Source organism: Chaetodon auriga, chromosome 11 (genome assembly GCF_051107435.1).
Source record: "Chaetodon auriga isolate fChaAug3 chromosome 11, fChaAug3.hap1, whole genome shotgun sequence".
In the NCBI taxonomy this organism is placed as follows: Eukaryota; Metazoa; Chordata; class Actinopteri; order Chaetodontiformes; family Chaetodontidae; genus Chaetodon; species Chaetodon auriga.
This window is the reverse complement of record NC_135084.1, coordinates 21,255,011-21,273,000: the sequence shown is the minus strand read 5'-3', so window position 1 is coordinate 21,273,000 and position 17,990 is coordinate 21,255,011. Positions and strand designations below refer to the sequence as shown.

At 42.5% G+C, this 17,990-nt stretch overlaps 1 protein-coding gene across 2 annotated transcripts; it reads left to right on the top strand.

Annotated features, from left to right (window-relative positions):
* Positions 1–1,214: 1,214 nt before the first annotated feature.
* On the top strand, positions 1,215–12,801 carry LOC143328240 (monocarboxylate transporter 12-B-like). 2 transcript variants are annotated; one of them, XM_076743298.1, is made up of 9 exons: positions 1,215–1,289; positions 5,543–5,828; positions 7,843–7,946; positions 8,106–8,249; positions 9,040–9,135; positions 9,364–9,520; positions 9,899–10,630; positions 10,710–10,969; positions 11,303–12,801. In XM_076743298.1, the coding sequence occupies exons 2-9, from the start codon at positions 5,692–5,694 to the stop codon at positions 11,488–11,490; spliced, it is 1,818 nt and encodes a 605-aa protein (XP_076599413.1). In that variant the 5' UTR covers positions 1,215–1,289; positions 5,543–5,691; the 3' UTR covers positions 11,491–12,801. The 2 variants fall into 2 exon arrangements, with proteins under 2 accessions (XP_076599413.1, XP_076599412.1); XM_076743297.1 differs by having other exon boundaries at positions 9,040–9,520.
* The last annotated feature ends 5,189 nt before the right edge of the window (positions 12,802–17,990 follow it).

Sequence of the window (17,990 nt, the reverse complement as noted above, 5' to 3'; positions counted from 1 at the left end):
TATATGTTAGCTCAGTTGGGTAGCTAGATTTATGCTAGCCTCAGCTAGGTAGCTAGATTTATATTAGCCTCAGCTAGGTAACTAGATATATGGTAGCCTCAGTTAGGTAGCTAGATTTCTGCTAGCCTCAGCTAGGTCGTTATCTTTATTTTTCTAGCTGATGATGTGTGGTGAGTGTCCTGGAGCAACATGCCTGCTGTGCGTCACCGAGGTGCAGGCCACATATTAGGTGAGAGTTTAGCCCCTTCACTAAAGTGCTTTAAGTATCATGATAAAGTGCTATATAAGTTTAATTTATTGTTATTATTATTTTGACCTCTGAACTTTAACCCCACTCTGCTAGATTGCATAACATTGCCTTGCAACGTAATCTGGAGTCCCAACATCAGCAGGCAGCAAAGAACACCCATAATGATCCCATAAGAAACGCCTCAGCTACGGGCAAATCACCTTATTCATATTCTGACTTTGCCACATTACAGCTAAACCTTACACTAAAATATGCGTCTGCAAATATCTTAGGCTAGAAATAGGCACCTGACAGCAGCAACCTTAGCATCCCTCCTCCTCTTAGCCATGTTTGTTATCTGTCTGGACCTCTGGACCTCAATTCTATATGGAGCAGAAAAATAAAACAGGCCACTGAAAAACAAATATAAAGTAAAATTTGCTTTTATAAACTGCAGATAAAGGAAACACAAAGATTTTCTCTGTTGTAGTGACTGCCTGGAGGAAAATTTGAAGCTTTTTTATTAGTTTGACACACCTTTCCAATGAAGTGACTGCTTCATTTATCTGCTGCATGTTGTCTTCTGTCAGTTTTGGCTCCATGCAACTAGTTCAGAAATGTTACGCCATAAGCTTTTAAAAAGGTGAAATGCTGAAGTCTTTGTGGGTGTATTATATGGGATGAGTGACATTATCTTTACCACAGGAGATAAAACCATTTAAATCTGATAAAGCCTGTATAGAATTGTTATGTACCAGATGGTGTGTATAACCCAAAACTGAGTGGTTACTATTAAATGTAGCGATACAAAAGCACAACACAGCACTAGAAGGACACACTTGGTGTCTCTGTGTGAATATTTAGGAACTTCTTCTTCTTCTCCTCCTCCTCCTCCTCCTTCTCCCTCCCTCCCTCCCCTTTTGTCTTGCAGCCCAATCATGTTGCAGAGCAGCTTCAGGGTGTTTGCAGGAGGGGCAACAGCAAGAAAACTTGTGTTTCTGCTGGCCAGTTCAGTCATGAAGCGGTGACACAGACAAGCAGAGAGCGACTGGAAGCTGACGTAAGTCAACACACGCTTTCTATTCACTTCTCTTTTGTGTTTCTATCTTGTGTGACTTGCAAGCATGATGGTGCTATTTTAAAATGTTCTTCTTCTCTCCAGTCCCAGTTTATGTCTCTCTCCTCATCTGCCTTCATCTCTTTATCCACCTTTTCTTCTTGGTGGATAAAGAGATGGTAGGCTCAATATAATATTTATACTTTGGTGCATTAAAAACATCCCTGTACAATATGCATTTTGAATTAGAAAATAAACATACATCAAACAACATCTTAATATACACCATATTTGTGCATGTGGTTGCCATTTATTGTAAATGCTATATGTAAGGATTTAATTTCAAATGAATGACAGGTGCAAAAATGTTTCTATGGCCATTTTACATTAATTTAACCCATTCTGTCATTTTTAACAGTTCTTGCTGTTTGAACAGGAGTTGAACACATGTGGCTTTCAGTGAATCTGAGTAAACTCTGCTGTTTTCATGGCTCAGTAACAGTTTACTCAGTAGGAGGAAATTCTCTGTTGGTGACGCACACATGAGGTCGAGCAACAAAGACACAAACACACGCAAACTTTACAACCTGTCAGTTTGTCGAGATAACTTTGGGACAATAGATGACAAAGCAAAAGCAGCTGCCGGAAACCTTTGGACGGGTTCGTGTGTTTCAACAGTGCAGATGTGATTGCTCTTCATATTTACTCTCTTTCTGTCTTTTTTAAGTTTGTCGCTTTCTTTCATTGTTTTACATCCTGCTCAAAAGTTTGCTGCCTTTTCCAACAATCATATCAAAGCAAACACAGCTTGTTTGTCCAGATCATTCGAGCTTTCACCTCACCGAGCTTCTGCAATGGCCCAGACCAGATCAGCTACCTGAATGGCACAGCTGGTGTGAACGCCTGGGCTTTTCAAATGGAAACATGGACTGCTTCACTGCAGCTGCCTTGCACCAAGAAGCAATTAACACGCTGAAGGATGTGCTAAGAATGTGGGGCTTTGCCTCAGGGGGTGATTTTCAAATACGGTGAACCAGGATGTAACACTTAACATTTCAACCACCGAAAAATTCCACCACTGACACACTGAACCTTCTGCCTCTGAGCCTTTTGTAAACTATAGTAGATGTCAAGCTAGGTTAGGATATGTGCATGTTTCCCACTAGAAGGAGACTGATGCATCTATCTAGATTCCACTCAGTGACCAAAAAGCCTTTTGCTCCTTTTATTTTGGCAGATTCAACAGTTCCAGTAGTTCAACTTATTTCATTAGTCATTAGGTAAAAAAAAACCTTTGAATAGGAAAGAACTAAGAATGAAAAAAAAATATATACGCTTTTGCAAATAAATGTGAATGGGCTACCCCCCACCCCCCCCTACGGTAGCCCTGAGCTGCAAAACGCAAACGCAAAAGAGAAAACACGAACGCAAAAAAGAAAACACAAACGCAAAAGAGAAAACACAAACACAAATGAGAAAACACGAACGCAAATGAGAAAACACGAACGCAAATGAGAAAACACAACAACGTTAACTCTAACGGAAGAGGTAGGTACCTTCGGGTGGCATGACTTGACGCTGATTGGACGACGTCACTGCCCGTCTCTTTACCAGGAAGTAAACCTACCTCAACGCATCGGTTTCAAAACATGAGCGCGATTGGTGATTCAGACTTAGTTGGTATTATCAAAGAGTACTTTGATGCCGGGCATACATATGACGTCATACTAGATATGCTGTCAACTTTTCACAACATTAAAATAAGTTTGCGTACACTGAAGAGTCGTTTAAAGGAAGCTGGATTGTTCAGGAGACGTCGTCCAATCAGCGTCAAGTCATGCCACCCGAAGGTACCTACCTCTTCCGTTAGAGTTAATGTTGTTGTGTTTTCTCATTTGCGTTCGTGTTTTCTCTTCTGCGTTCGTGTTTCCTCTTTTGCGTTCGTGTTTTCTCTTTTGCGTTCGTGTTTTCTCATTTGCGTTCGTGTTTCCTCTTTTGCGTTCGTGTTTTCTCTTTTGCGTTCGTGTTTCCTCTTTTGCGTTCGTGTTTTCTCATTTGCGTTCGTGTTTTCTCTTTTGCGTTCGTGTTTTCTCATTTGCGTTCGTGTTTTCTCATTTGCGTTTGTGTTTTCTTTTTTGCGTTCGTGTTTCCTCTTTTGCGTTCGTGTTTTCTCATTTGTGTTCGTGTTTTCTCTTTTGCGTTTGTGTTTTCTTTTTTGCGTTCGTGTTTTCTCTTTTGCGTTTGCGTTTTGCACTTCAGGGCCACCGTACTTCAGGGCCACCGTACTACGACAGAAAAACTTGCATATCAGAAAATACTGAAAAAAAACCCCATTAAGAATCAGTTTACTTAATATGTGCATTTCCTCACGTCAGATGCAAATAAAGCTGCTGTCATAAGTGCTTATGACAACAGTGGGCATTCACGCTGGCTCTATGGCTTAACATCAGGTAATGCAGGTATTTTAGCATAAAGCATTTTATAATTATTTATTTAAAGTAGTATGAAATCATGCAGTCCCTCTGAACAACCTTTTCTTCAGCTGTCAGAAGCCAATAACATGCTGTAAACCTAAATAACTAATTGGTATTCAGTCTTATCATTTGTCATTTCGAATGTACTTGAAATGCAATCAACGGACAATCAGCACTTCTTATCATCACCATTTCCCGTGCTTTTACTTGACAAACACCATTAGATTTACAACCATTAGAAGATTGATTATAGAAAACAGACAAACCATCCTCCAGGCTTAAACACTAAAGAGTTAATGAGCCGCACGTAAATCGGCTGAGACGTAAAGCCTGCACCAACCCAAACTGGTTTGGTTGCAGCAAGCAACCTTTTACCTCTTAACGTTCAGTGTCTAAGAGACCTGGAAGTACCTGGAATTTTCTGAGTGCCTGCGATATGACTCACAATCAGAATTTCATCCATTTTGTCTGACAACATTTAGAAAGTAGAACAAGGCTGCTCCAACAAGAATGTGCAGCTTTTATTGAAACTTAAGCCATGCACTGACAGCTCGTGAAAGATTTGCCTTAACAAGCTGGGGCAGGGCAAAAGCTTTCAATATCATCTTACATTTTGGCTTATGAGGTAGCAGCACTGTCATTAGAGGGTCACCACGCCCACGAAAGCCAGTTAGCTTGTATAACTACTCCTATACTCTGCAGCTATTTGGACAGTGCTGTTGGAAGGATAAACATGTGATAGAGGCCTTTTACACTGACAAGCAGGTTAAGTAGCATTTTATTTGAAACAGGTCAGAAACCGGATGTGTTGAACTTTCTTTGTTACTTGGTGAGATTTAATGTCTTCCTCAACAGGCCATTGGTTTACAGCTGTTACAGCAATTGTTTGGTCATCTTTTTTCAACATGAGAACAATGAAAAAAAGACACTGCTGCTGTTTAGGAAGAAGCGGGAGAGTTCGCTTTTTGAGATGGAAATACGAGGGTGGGGTCGAATGTGTTGAACAAGCTCTCTGTAATTACTACCTATTGTTTAGTAGCTGTGCCGCCTTTTGTTTAACGGAAGACAACGTGTTTCTGTGCAGTACGACAATTTAAACACCCCCCAAAGCAAATTGTTTTCCACTGCTCAGACAGCAGGTTTCAGCCACAGACGTGGATGAGGACAAACAGGAGCAGATATATGAGCGCCTGTCTGCCACTTTTCTCTTGCAGCAGGAAGTCTTGGCTGTTCAAAATGAGTCCACACAAAGTGGAATGAGTCTGAAAATGTGTCTGCGTGAAGCTGCTGCCTTACTATTACTGCTCACCCATCTCTTCTCCTACTAATACAAACACATTTGTTCATGTTTTTGAACAGTAGAAAACTAACTTTGTTCTAAAATTGGTCCACAATCGCCTCTTTATTAGTAAGCTGTTACACAGTATAACTTTGCTGCTCTTATTCATCACGCGGCACACACAGTGAATAGAAAGTCATCTGGCCTTTCTGTGTGTGTGTGTGTGTGTGTGTGTGTGTGTGAGTGTGAGAACTTGACATTTCTCGGATAATTTATTCCAAATGATAAAAGTTGCAAGCGTGTCTCAGAGTGTGATGTGTCCTCCAGGTCTTGATTCTTTTGGTGAGCTGGAAACAATCTTGTGCAAAGATGAAAGGAAATAATGCACCAAATGTAGATTGTTTATTATTTGTACTTCATGTCTAAAACTCGGGACTTTCATCTTTATGTGACGCTGATGTTTGTGGTTTAATTCCTGCCTGTTGCATTTTCTGTTTTCTCAGTGACAGAGGAAGAGGAGGAGGTTTGGTAGAACAAGCCCAGCCAATGAAGAGATGCTAAACATTTAGACACAAAAGGAGAAGACTGAGCAGCGGAGCTTTGACCTCTAGCATCCCTTGTAGTGAGGGGATACTGATGATTGGGCCGAGCGATGGCAGTCACCAAGGAGGAGAAGCTCGAGGGAGGCAGACGGGCACCGGGGGTCACAACCCCGCCGGAAGGTGGCTGGGGTTGGATGGTCGTCGCTGCCTGCTTCCTTGCCACCATCTGCACCCGGGCAGTGACCAGGTGAGTGTGTGTGTGTTTTTATCTCCTGATAGGAATGTGACTACACACCCACCTCTGGGGACGTCCTGTCACTGTGGGGACATGATTGCTTTTTGAAGGTAAAGACTTGGTTTTAGGGTTAGGCCTAAGAGACATTCTGCTGTAATGTCCTTATTTTAAGGAGTAAAACTGTCCTTATCCTCATGTAGTACACCAGCACACACACAAACACACAGAGCTGCAGTCGTTGTTGTGAGATTTATGGCAGCGAGTAGTTGAGACTTTTGATCTTATGAAATGTCAGAACATTGCAGACACAGTACTTTTACTTGAAAACAACATCAGGCGGTGAGATTGCATCAGTTGTACAGCTGAACATGTCTTGAGTGTGAACAGGACTGAGACGTTTGTAGCCTCTGGATATGCAGTGTAGCGTTAGCACACAGTTCTGAGGCTTCATGTTCATAGCTGTGGTCATTAATGCCTCTGTGTTATTACTTGGCAAAAGGCCATTTCCACTCAGCCCGCATTGTTTAAGCCCCTAACCTGATTCAGCTGTTATATTTTATGTTTTTTCCACTACGACTCTGAATTCCTGCTGAGATGTTTCCATTTTCTGACTTTGCATAGTCAGCACTTTTACCTTCACAACTCAGCTGTTGGCTGACATTTGATTTCCACTGACACTGCTGTTTAAAACTGGCAAGTTTTCTCACTTTAATTTACCATTATGAAGTAAACGTTCATTGCACAGTGTCTATAGAATAATGACACCATCTGCATTTAGATCGGTTCCCTATAAGCTTCTCTTTCACTATGCAGTTTTGTCTGTCACTGGGTACGATCTCCTGGAAAAATGAAGGCTGACTGGCAATCCAGTCCAGCCGACAGCGTTTCTGTCTGCTGTCATGTCTCCATCATCTGCGAAATGAAAGAATGAACTTGCGCTTTTTCTCCTCGTGTTTTCGTCTACTCCCCCTCCACCCTGATGCAAACCCCTGCTCAAGTTACTTGTTTCCACTTTAATATGTCTACTTTGAAAACATTAGTAGAACAAGTCAGAGATTAAATTCAGATAGAGTGTAATCATGTACAACAGGAGCCCTAAAAAGTAAACATTTTTTGCATCAAATGTAATGAGGCAGGAACATGCTTCAGAGTCCTGTCATGGTTCCTACACCTTGGTTTTGTGTTCCAACAAGCTCTTCCAACAAGGATAAGTCATTTACAGAGCAGATATGTGTGCTGTGGCAGACAAAAAAAAAATCCAAGAGGACGGTGATTTATGGCTGGACTGGCTGGAGCCGGGTGGATGAATGAAGGAGAATGGCGTGGGCTAGCTGGAGATAGCAGGTGCTTAGCAGGATGGCCTGAAGTGTTAACTACCACTGTAGTGTAAACAGCGATCTGGCCATGAGTGGATGGAAACCAGGGCTGATATACTGCAGTGTGGTGAGCCTGACAGACGGCAGTAATTGACGTGGAACCAGGATCCAGGAGAGTTAGGGAAGGACACACAGAAGTGAAGGGTAACACAAGGACACAGAAAGGAAAACTAAGGTCACAGCAGCAGACACAGATGCCATGAGACCTGCGAGTGCTCCCTGAGGTTATGCAAGAGACAACGAGAGTCATAAACAATGGGTCGAGGAGGACAGAGCCATCAGATTGGTGGAGTGACAGCCATAAACTGATAACCACGCTCAGCTGCAGTTAATCAACTCTGCTGACACCAAATACGACCTTGAACACTCTGAAGATCAGACAGGCTGCATCATTGCTGTCATTTAAATCCTGTCTGAAAACATTTTTGTATTTTGTGGAAAATTGTTTAGGATTATTTGATTTGTTGTCACCAGGTTCTATCAGTCCAGTCAGCTCAAGTTTTGTTTCAGCTGCTCGCACAATTTTCAATAACTGCTCATTCGTTTACTTCAAACAAACGTAATTAAATACACATTTATTTAATTTCCAGACTGTTAAATGTGTAAAAATGCACTAAATCCATCCACCCTCCCCCCATCTATGTATCCAGATGTGTTTCCATTTTCTTTGTGGAGTTCCAGCTGCACTTTGAGAGGGATTATTCCACCACAGCCTGGATCCACAGTCTGGTCGACTCCTCCACCATGCTCTGTGGTAAGACCGTCAACACTATAATCCAGAGGCAGATCAGCGCTGCAGTTCAACCAGTTTGATTTGCAAAGCAAAACTTGTACTGGTTTGGCATCTCATTCGTCTGTTTGGTTAGGCACATGAAGTGTTTCAGTGAGTAATCCACACAAACTGTGTCTGCAGCTCCTCTGGGTGGTTTGCTTGGGAACCATCTCTCCTGCAGAGCCACAGTGATCCTGGGAGGTCTGCTGTCTTCTGCTGGTCTCATCCTCAGCTCCTTCTCCTCCTGTCTCGAACATCTGTACATCTGCCTGGGCTTCCTCACAGGTACGCGAGCACCCCACCTCCCGTCACACCTGGCCACTCAGAAGTGCTGTAATCAAAATATTTCACTTAAATTTAAATTTCACTTAAATAAGTTTCACCTCTAAACAGAAGACCTGAAGGATGGAGGACAGAGAAAGGTCAGATGGTAACTTGACCAATGAGAATTGAGTGCTGTGGTCTAAAATGATGGATCTGGGTTTAATCTCCATCCTATAGCTTAAGTGGCCTGAGACAGACATTAATTGACTTCCTTGCAAGTAGAGGTGTAGGCTTAATACTTGACTTAATAATTGACCTTAAGCTGATTTTAAGATAATTTAAAATCAACCAAAAGCAGCTGAGCTGTCAGAGATGCTACCACCTTCAGTTATCCTGCAGAGTGGCACCGATTGAGCTGAGCTGCATTTCACCAAACAGGTATCAAGCGACATAGTTGACATTAATGGTATACGAGCCAAGCCCTAGCCAACTAATTACTGTGCCTAAACCTAACCAAACCTTCACCACAACATAAAACTGAAAACAGTTTCCAGGGTCTGAGCCTTTGAGAGTGTTTGCACACACTTACTGATGTCTCACTTCTTTTAAAAGGCAAAGAAACATTTAAGCTCTGCCCAAGTCTTAGTCATTTGTTTGGGAGGGATTCAATTAAATGCAAAATGTATGTACAGTTCAAGTGCTTCATTTGTCTTGTCTTGCGGTGGACAGCGGGGTGTATCAGATCAGTTCAGATTTGGCAACATTTGGCAGGTTTTGCCAAACTCCAAACCCCTTTATCCATCCTCTGCAGGTCTCGGCTTTGCTCTCAGCTACACACCAGCCATAGCGATGGTTGGGAGGTACTTCAGTGAGAGGAAAGCTCTGGCCTATGGCATCGCCCTGTCTGGTAGTGACATCTCCATATACTTGTTGCTTTGTTTTCTTGTCATTCATACCTTTCTTTCTCATCCTCCTCATACTCCTTCATTCTTCTTTCACCTTTCCTCTTACCTTACTTTTACTGTTTTCCTCTGTGCTTTTCTCTACTCTGTCCTGAAGTTCCTCCACCCGTGCTCCTCCTCTGCTCTCCTTGCCTCATTTCAACCCATCAAATCCAATTTCACCTCATCTTCAGGTAGCGGCATCGGGACCTTCATCCTGGCTCCTGTGGTCCAGCTGCTTATAGATCATTACTCCTGGAGGGGAGCTCTGCTCATCATGGGAGGATTTGTTTCCAACCTGTGTGTGTGTGGTGCTCTGATGAGGCCGCTGGAACCAAGAGGAGGCGACAGGTGAGTCCTCAGCTCAGCTGCTGCTGCACTGCTAATTAGTGAAGTCTATCAAGTTGAGAATTCAAAAAACATGTCTGCTGGCAAAAAACAATAATCAAAATATCTGTTAATTGTTTGGTCTCAGCTTTTAGAAAATGCTTATTCTCTTAGATTCTGATCTAACTCTCGTAGTTTGACACCACCACCATAACTGTGTCCTGGAATGAACTCCATAGTAAATGCACATTAGCAGCATGGATCTTCTCATCTAACTCTCACCAGCGCCGGGAAGCGAATAAGCATATCTTGAGCAAAGCCTTCAAGAAAGAAAATATCCCAATTCAATTTCTTGCTTAATTTCAGCATGTTTTCCTTTGTTATGTTTTACTCAATCTAAAGGATATGGGAGAACAGTATGGCAAACCTGGAGAAAGACTGCATGGCAGCAGCGCTGGATTCCAAAGATGCTGATTTATCTGCTGATTGCAGTCAGGTGGAGCCAGAGCAGCCGGAAGTAAACCACTCAAAGGCCACTCAAGGACTACTCATTGCCAATGGAGCGTTCAAAAACTTTAGACTTGAAAACGACAAACTAGGTCAGGGGAACATGCTATCGAGCCCGGGCATGCCTGATCTGAGTGTAACAGATCGGAGGATAACTGGATGCATTTTATTCAGGAACAAGCTAACAGAGACGATGCTCGGGGAGGTCGAACACTCAGATACTAAACTAGAAAAAGGTAGCACTGTTGAGGACTTGAAACTGGCAGCTGACATGGATGCAAAGATGAAAGACTCAGGACTCACTGAAGCTAAACCAACAGATGACTGTCACTTACATAAAACCATCAGCCCTCCTCCAGAGCCTTCAGTGAACAATAAAACTTCCCCCAGAGGCTGTTTTTGTCTCAAGTCCAGGGACGAGTTTGGATTTCTAATGTTTCCCGACTTCCTGATTCTGTCTGTGTCCGTCCTGTTTCTGGCCTATGGCTGCAGTTCTCCAGTAGTTTACCTGGTTCCTTACTCCATCAATGTGGGGTTGGGACACCAGCAGGCTGCCTTCCTCATGTCCATATTTGGAGTTAGCGACATTGTTGGTAACATCACCTTTGGATGGATCACAGACAGGAAGTAAGTTAAGACTAAAGGCGTACTTTTGTTTGAAATAAATGGCAGGTATTTAATGAAAGCCCAATCACCTTCCCTCTAGGTGTCTGAAGAGGTATCGCGTGCTGTGCTACATGATGGCGATAGGCATGGAGGGCCTCTGCTGTATGTTCATCCCCCTCCTTCACACCTTCTCCCTCCTGGTCCCATGTTCCATACTCTACGGGTACTTCGACGGGGCGTATGTGGCGCTCATCCCAGTGGTGACCTCTGATGTCGTGGGCTCCACCTACCTGACCTCAGCTCTGGGTGTGGTCTACTTCTTGCATGGCATCCCTTACCTGGTCAGCCCTCCAATTGGAGGCAAGTGTTTTTTGGATTTAAATTACATCTGCTGCAGTGTTTGAAGGTGTCCTGTAAACTGCCTGTGTGTGTCGCTGTCACATTAATTTTGAGATCTTGACATATAAAAAGTCAGACCAGGCTTGAGATGATTGGTGGTTTCAGTCTCATTTCAGAGGTCATGTTGACTCTAGTTCCTGAAAATCTCACACAAATATGTCCTGGATACAAGTATTGTCATTGATAATTGATTTGGGCTTTTTGCTATAAAGCTAGTCATTTCATCCATCACCCAGGATTGTGTTTTTTTTCCCACTGAGCTTTAACACATCTTTCCTGATTCTCTGTCTCCAGGTTGGTTAGTAGACAGGACGGGAAACTATGAAGCAACCTTCTTCCTCTGCGGTGCGTCCTTCATGTTAAGCTCTCTGGTCCTCGTAGCTGCCATATTAAGACGCTGCCGGAGGTCCGAGTCTAAATCAGCTGCATGTTTAAGTCCCAATGATATAACTGCTGCTGGAGCTCAGCAGAGCATCATATGACAATGCCAATCCAGACGCTGCTCCTCCAGCTGCTCAGGTGTGCGCCTCACCTCTGCTGGTACGTGGGTTTACAAAGAATATATTAATGGTGCTATTCTCATGTGCATCATACGCCGCTGATGTGTTTTGGATATAAAACCACGAGCCCAGGCTCAACAAGAACAAAGCCCAGAAGAACCAAAGCTGTCAGAAAGTGCCTTTTCTTTAAAGAGTGTGGTTTAGAGACACACAGGGCTTATTATTTTTTCCATTTGTTGTTCAATGTAGATATTTTATTTGTAAACCCAAAGGGATTGCTTACCTTATTTCGTGGAAAACAAAATTTGGAACGGGTTTCCTTTAACATTCACAGGCTGTAGTGAGCTTTCCAGTATGTACAAACTGTCCAAATCAGTTTAATGTAGATTTTAAAGTGTTGCTGTTATAATTTTAAACATATGTTGAAGGGATTTTTCTTTTAAATATGGCCCTTATTTTCCAGAATTTTCCATCTTGCCAATTGGTTGTGTTGAAAACAGTCAAAACCAAACAGTGATTTTGTTCTTTCACAACAAAAACTTCTAAAATACATCTGAACAGTCATCATGATACTTCTGTTCTAGTAGCCTTTTGTTAAACGTTGCTCATGTGATTTCTGTTTGCATTGCTGGCCAACAGTTTCCTACTGTGCTTGTGTCATAGCAGAGGAAGCAGAAAATTGGGATTTGCAAGTCAGGTGCACCACATCAAAATACAACAGACTGAAAACAAACAAGGAACAGTGCACACTGTCCATCACTTTTACCTTGCTTTAAGTAATGATGATGCCTGGGTTGGTACGCTCAATTGTGTTCTCAATCATGAACAGTCTATATGGATAGTTCTCATCTGGTGTGCTTGATTGCATTCATGTAATAAAATGATCATTTCAATACCTCAGATTACACTGCCTGTGCCTGGACCACTGGAGCTGGTCTCTGAGGGATAAATGTGATAAGTGATACTCATGCTGTGATTAGTGATGGTGCTTGAAGAACAAGAGTTTACAGGTAGGGGGACATGGCTGCAGTTCCCTTATACCTGGAAAAGCTGGACACAATAAAATGAAGAAATGAAGAAAACTGGATCAGAAGATTCATGGGGGAAAGTAGTGGCAGTGATTTATGCCAAGTAATGAGTCTGTGAGCATCTCTTTCAGACTGTGGTTTCTTACAGTGACCACTGACCTATTTTACCATGAAATCACATTAAAGTATCACCATGGAAGACCATGCCAGTCTAGGATGGTTGTCTTTGGTGTCTGTGGATCAAATCATTACACCTGACAAGAACATAAATGGGAGTTTTGTTAAATAAAGAAAAATTATGTTCATTCAATTATTCTGTGTGAGTGTTTCTTGTGGAAGTGTGCAATCCCAGTCAGTGCCTGTATTTTGAATTGTATGACTTTTACCTTCAACTACAACTGTGGTTAGCCAGTTAGCCAATAAGAAGACAGCGTTTTGGTGACGTCACCAACACAGGAAAGGCGGTAACTAGCAAGTCGGCTGCAGTTCAGTTTGTGGAAATATTACATTTATACGTTTTTTTCGCCACTGTCAAATACCTTAATACCCCAGCCAGACAGTAGACACCCGTAAGATCACGAATCGTCCTTTGAAGATGCAGCCTGCAGCTGGAGAACAGGTAAAAAAAGGAAATTTCGATTTTTTTGGGCCGGGGGCGCTAACGTGAACGTTAGCGTACAAGTGCTGAGGTTATGAATGGGGCTAGCTAGCCTAGATTTAGCACCCGTTTGTGTAGCTCATGTTAGCATACATTTAGATCACAGAATTAACGGTTAACTATTACTGCTACTACTAATTACTACTACTTATTAACTAGCGGCGTTTGAAAAGCTCCGAAGGTCTTTTAAAAACAAACGTACCGTTGATGAAAAGGACGAGAGGTTCAAACTGCTCGGGTCGAGCTAGCTAGCCTCAGTTACTTGCACTTAACGTGACGTTAGCAGCAAACGGACGACGCTGTGGTTGGTTTTTCTTTGACCACCGCAACTTGATAGCGCTGCCATCATTTTGGCCTGAAAACACGCCAATGCTTGATTTGATCCCATGGCAAAACCAGAAATCCAATTCAGGACTCACTCCTTAATTTAAAAACGTTTTCTACACATTAACAGTTGAGCAGATGTGATGTGGTTATGGAGCTGTTCATAAGAAGGGTTCCCAAACTGAGATCCAGAGACCACCAGGAGTCGTTGAGAGGACTGCAGGTGGCTCCCAGCAAAAGGACAAATAGATTAATTTCACTTTTATTACATTAACTTCCAGGGAAGGTTTTGGGGGGGGGGGGGGGGGAATTCCTTCATTTCATGAAAATGAAGGAATTTCCCCAAAGGAATTAATGAAGTAGTTCTTCTTCTCTCTTTTTCTCCTTCTTCATTTTTTTGTGCCTGTTGTGTTGCAGATCTGGCAGTCACTGTGTAGTGTCCTCTCTCACCCCATACTGGTCCATTCTCACCATGCTGGTAGCCCTCACGCCCTCCAGACTGGGTTCCACTGCTCGAGCGACATGAAGGTACAAAGGGTGAAGTGGGCGCTTTTAGCCACTAGAGGGCAGTAGACTCACATGTGCAGCTTCATGTTCCATCAGTTGCTGAATGTTGACTGTTTCATACCTTTGACGTTTACCAAAAAAAAACAGTCTACCACCACTTGCTACTGGACTGCGAGGAAGTGAAAATGCTGCTAGATGAAATGAGAACAACAAAACTGGGTTTGAATCAACAGGGAGAGGGATGAAAATGCACTGCCAAAATTTCCTCAGCTTGCTTCATGACTCTTTAGATTTAAACTATGATTGTATAATTAGACTGCTTAATTAAATTGTGATTGTAGGTCATGATTTTAGTCTGCAATGACATATTGTTAAATATTATCAAACTGGTAATATTGAAACTTTGAATTTCACTTAAACAGTCAATATCTCTCTGATTTACCAAGACAGGTACACATACGCACACAGACATACACATTCAGCAACACACATACAGTGAGCTGTGTTTGTGTTGTCTCGGCTGTTTACTCTTGTGCATCTGCATGCTGAGCATTCAGGGGAGTGTGTTTGTACAACCATGTGTGCACTATTTGTGTGTGTCTGTGTTCAAAGAGAACATCCCGTTCTGAGTGTATCTGCCCCCACAAAGGGAGCCCTGCATTGTTCCGCTGCCGCAACCACTGTTGCTGCGTGTTTTCTCTGCATCCTCAAACGTGACACGTGCTTGCCGGTACCTGTCACACAGTTTATGCCTGCATGTGTTTGGATTTATTGTGTCAGTGCTCTAATACCTACAGGTCTGTATTCTATGTATCTGCTGTTCTTTGCTGACAGCTGCTGTTTTGTGCTGCTTGTATGAAGTGTGTGTGTCACTCAGAAATAAAGTCACTTTCAGTTCCTGAAAGTGCATTTTGTCAATAAAGGCCTTGTACAGGGCAAAAACTGTATGAAGAGTTCATATTATGTGGGCCTATCTATAGTTTTAGATCAGAATGAAATCAGAGGTCCATCAGTCAGTGTTTCATTGTCGGTTAATAAGAAATGGAGGATGCTTCTTTAAAGGGATTTTAGTTTTGTTTGTGTTGTCATGTCACAAATCTATTTGTAACCACATTTGTATCACCCTCAAAGAAGTCCAAGCTGTGAGAGAGGATTGGTAACAGCGTTGTAAAAGTGAAAAACAGTTGTGTTGTTGTGAAAGTGAGAAATCTGGAGAGGTAGTTAAGTTTCCAGTTAACTGTTTGTTTAATCCTCTGTAATTCAAAACTCATCTGGAGCAATAGCATAGATGAGGGGATGACCCTCAGGGCTCTAATACCTCAAATACATTCTCAAACTGAGGGAAGCTCACCTGCTCACCATTGATGATACTTCTGTCACATATCTACTGCACAATTCAGGTGATGGAGATGGATTTTGATGATGTCCTGAACAAGCATGGGATCATAGGAGTTGTGTTCATTGTTAAACAACCATCATTGCCGATGAAAGTGAATATTCATGCTCCATCAGGAGTGAGCAATATGATGTGATGATAACCATGTCTGTTCTGGTGAGACAGGTGAGTTTGTGAAATGATATTTTGACCAGCTGTTTAAAGCCACCATTTCCTCTAAGCACTTGACTTCCAATATGGCTGCCAGAAGGTGCTTTACATCACCTGAAAACCTCCGCAGGCGGCCTGTGTGATCTAACTCTGTGTGTGAGTGTGTGTGTGTGTGTGTTTTTCAGACAGAAGTTTCCACTGTGTAGGTGGATGCGTGGGAGGCATGCGGAGGAGGGGTTTCCTCTGAGGTTGGCATCCCCGAACACAGAAAAAAAACTCAGAAGAGAAAAGGACTTCCCCCTGCCTCTGTGATCACACACACACACACACACACACACACAGAAAACCTCTGTTTTTCCGTCTGCTTGTTGTTCAGGTTTGAATTAATTTATCTAATGTGAAATACCAAAGCACGCAAAAATATATAGTAGAATTTGTCAATAATTGTCTGTCGTCTTGCTCATAATAGAGGCCGTTTACCTGAATTCATCCCAGCAGGACAGTTTGACATGGCTGTTCATGAAAATGTGATTCCTTCTTCTTCATCATCATCTTCTTTCCTTAAAGCCCCAATACCACACAGGACATACTTCTAACAATGCAAACAAATGGTGTATACAACCTCTGCCTGCGTAGCCAGCGTGCATTCATCAGCATTCTGGCTTCACTGAGGTTATAGACTGCTGATCCACATGGGGGAGGCAAAGCCAATGTGATGCTTTAACAGAGCATTTAAATATGGCCACCGTGTGGGAGCTGTGCTTTTACATATTCTGAAATAGTGCAAAAAGCTTAATGATCGTTCCTGTGAGATTCTTCTGTAAAGCTTCTTCCATTCTCATTTGTTCACACAGGAAGTGAGAAAAGTTTGGACTGTGCATTTTCATATGCTCGATCAGTGTCAGTTTGCCCTTGTATTTGTCCCATTAGTGTTAATATGCCGGCAGTAATGCAGCTCTGGAGAGAAGCACTGTTTCTTTCAGTTTTTCGGGAAGAAAATGATTTAAATTCTAAAAATATTTTGACTAAAATGAAACAATTTCGGTCCAAAAACATGAACATTATTCCTGATCTCAATATCATACTGTACCTTAAAGCCGTATCAGACGACAAGTTTTCATTTTGATGTTATCCAAATATTTTTTGCTCCTTTTGACACAGACAGTGTTCAGCTACAGAACAGCACTACTGACGTCAGCCAGGAAGCGTGAGCTCTGTCACACACACACACACACACACACACACACACACACACACACACGCGCACACGCACAGAGACACCTGCGTTTTTGGTTTACACTAGATTCACTCGCTGATAAACTTTTGTCATGCTGCAGCCAGGTGCGGGAGGGGGGGAGGCATGCGTGCATGTGTGAGTGCATGCATGCGCATGTGTGTGTGTTACCACATCACTCATACACACTTCTCTGTGGGAAGACAAACGCTGTACAAAACACCGTCACTCCTGAGGAAGCACAGATGAAAAGGACACAAAAGGACACATGTAGACACTTCCTCACACACAGATACTGTACGCTCCCTCATGAAATCTTCATCTTTCCTGTCTTATAGACTTAAGTTACTATCTGTCTTGTTTTCTCTCTCAGATGCGTATCTTATTCATTATTTTGTAGTTTTTTCAGCTGTCATTTTTACTCCAAAACTACTGTTGTGATTGTCAAGAAGAATACTGTTTAGTACGTATGAGTAAAAATAGTTTCCAGCACATAACAATGCAGGACAGTCAAACCGTAGCAATGTCTGTGTTTACATGCTTGAAGTATTCCCTCATGGGTTTGATCTGATGGGTGTAATCAGTCTCACCATAACTGGATTACTGAAACCTGCAAACTCTGGATCTCTGCAGGTCTCTGTTGGAGCATGTCTCTCAGCAGTCTCAAAACTTGTCCTGTGGTCCACTGTTTCATACAGGTGTATCTTCTCTATGTGCTCTAGTTTCCAATTCAAAATAATGGACAACATCTTTATTAAATGACTTCCCTTCAGCTGAAAGTGTCGTCCAGAGGACCGTGACATGGTGATGATTGTAGAGCGCTGGATTCATCTGAGACTGATGCCTCCTCCAGCCGTCCTCTTGCTCATGTCTTCAACATCAGGTAACTACAAACTAATACACCTGCAAAAGAATCTCACATAACTTTTCAGGGAGTGTATTTCAAAACAAAAATACTCCTACTAAAACCATATATTCAGTTGATCATCTCAGACATAAAGTCTGTGTTTCATGCCAGATTCAGATGCAGCTGAAAGCGGTTGATGAAGTGTGCAGTCTGCACAGGTCTGTGCCAGCAAAGTGGAAGAGGTTTCTGTTTTATTTTTTGATCACCTTTTTCATGAGTGTGTCACAAGAGAGACCTGTGTCACACTGAGGTCAAGAGAAGGGTCATGAAGCCGCATC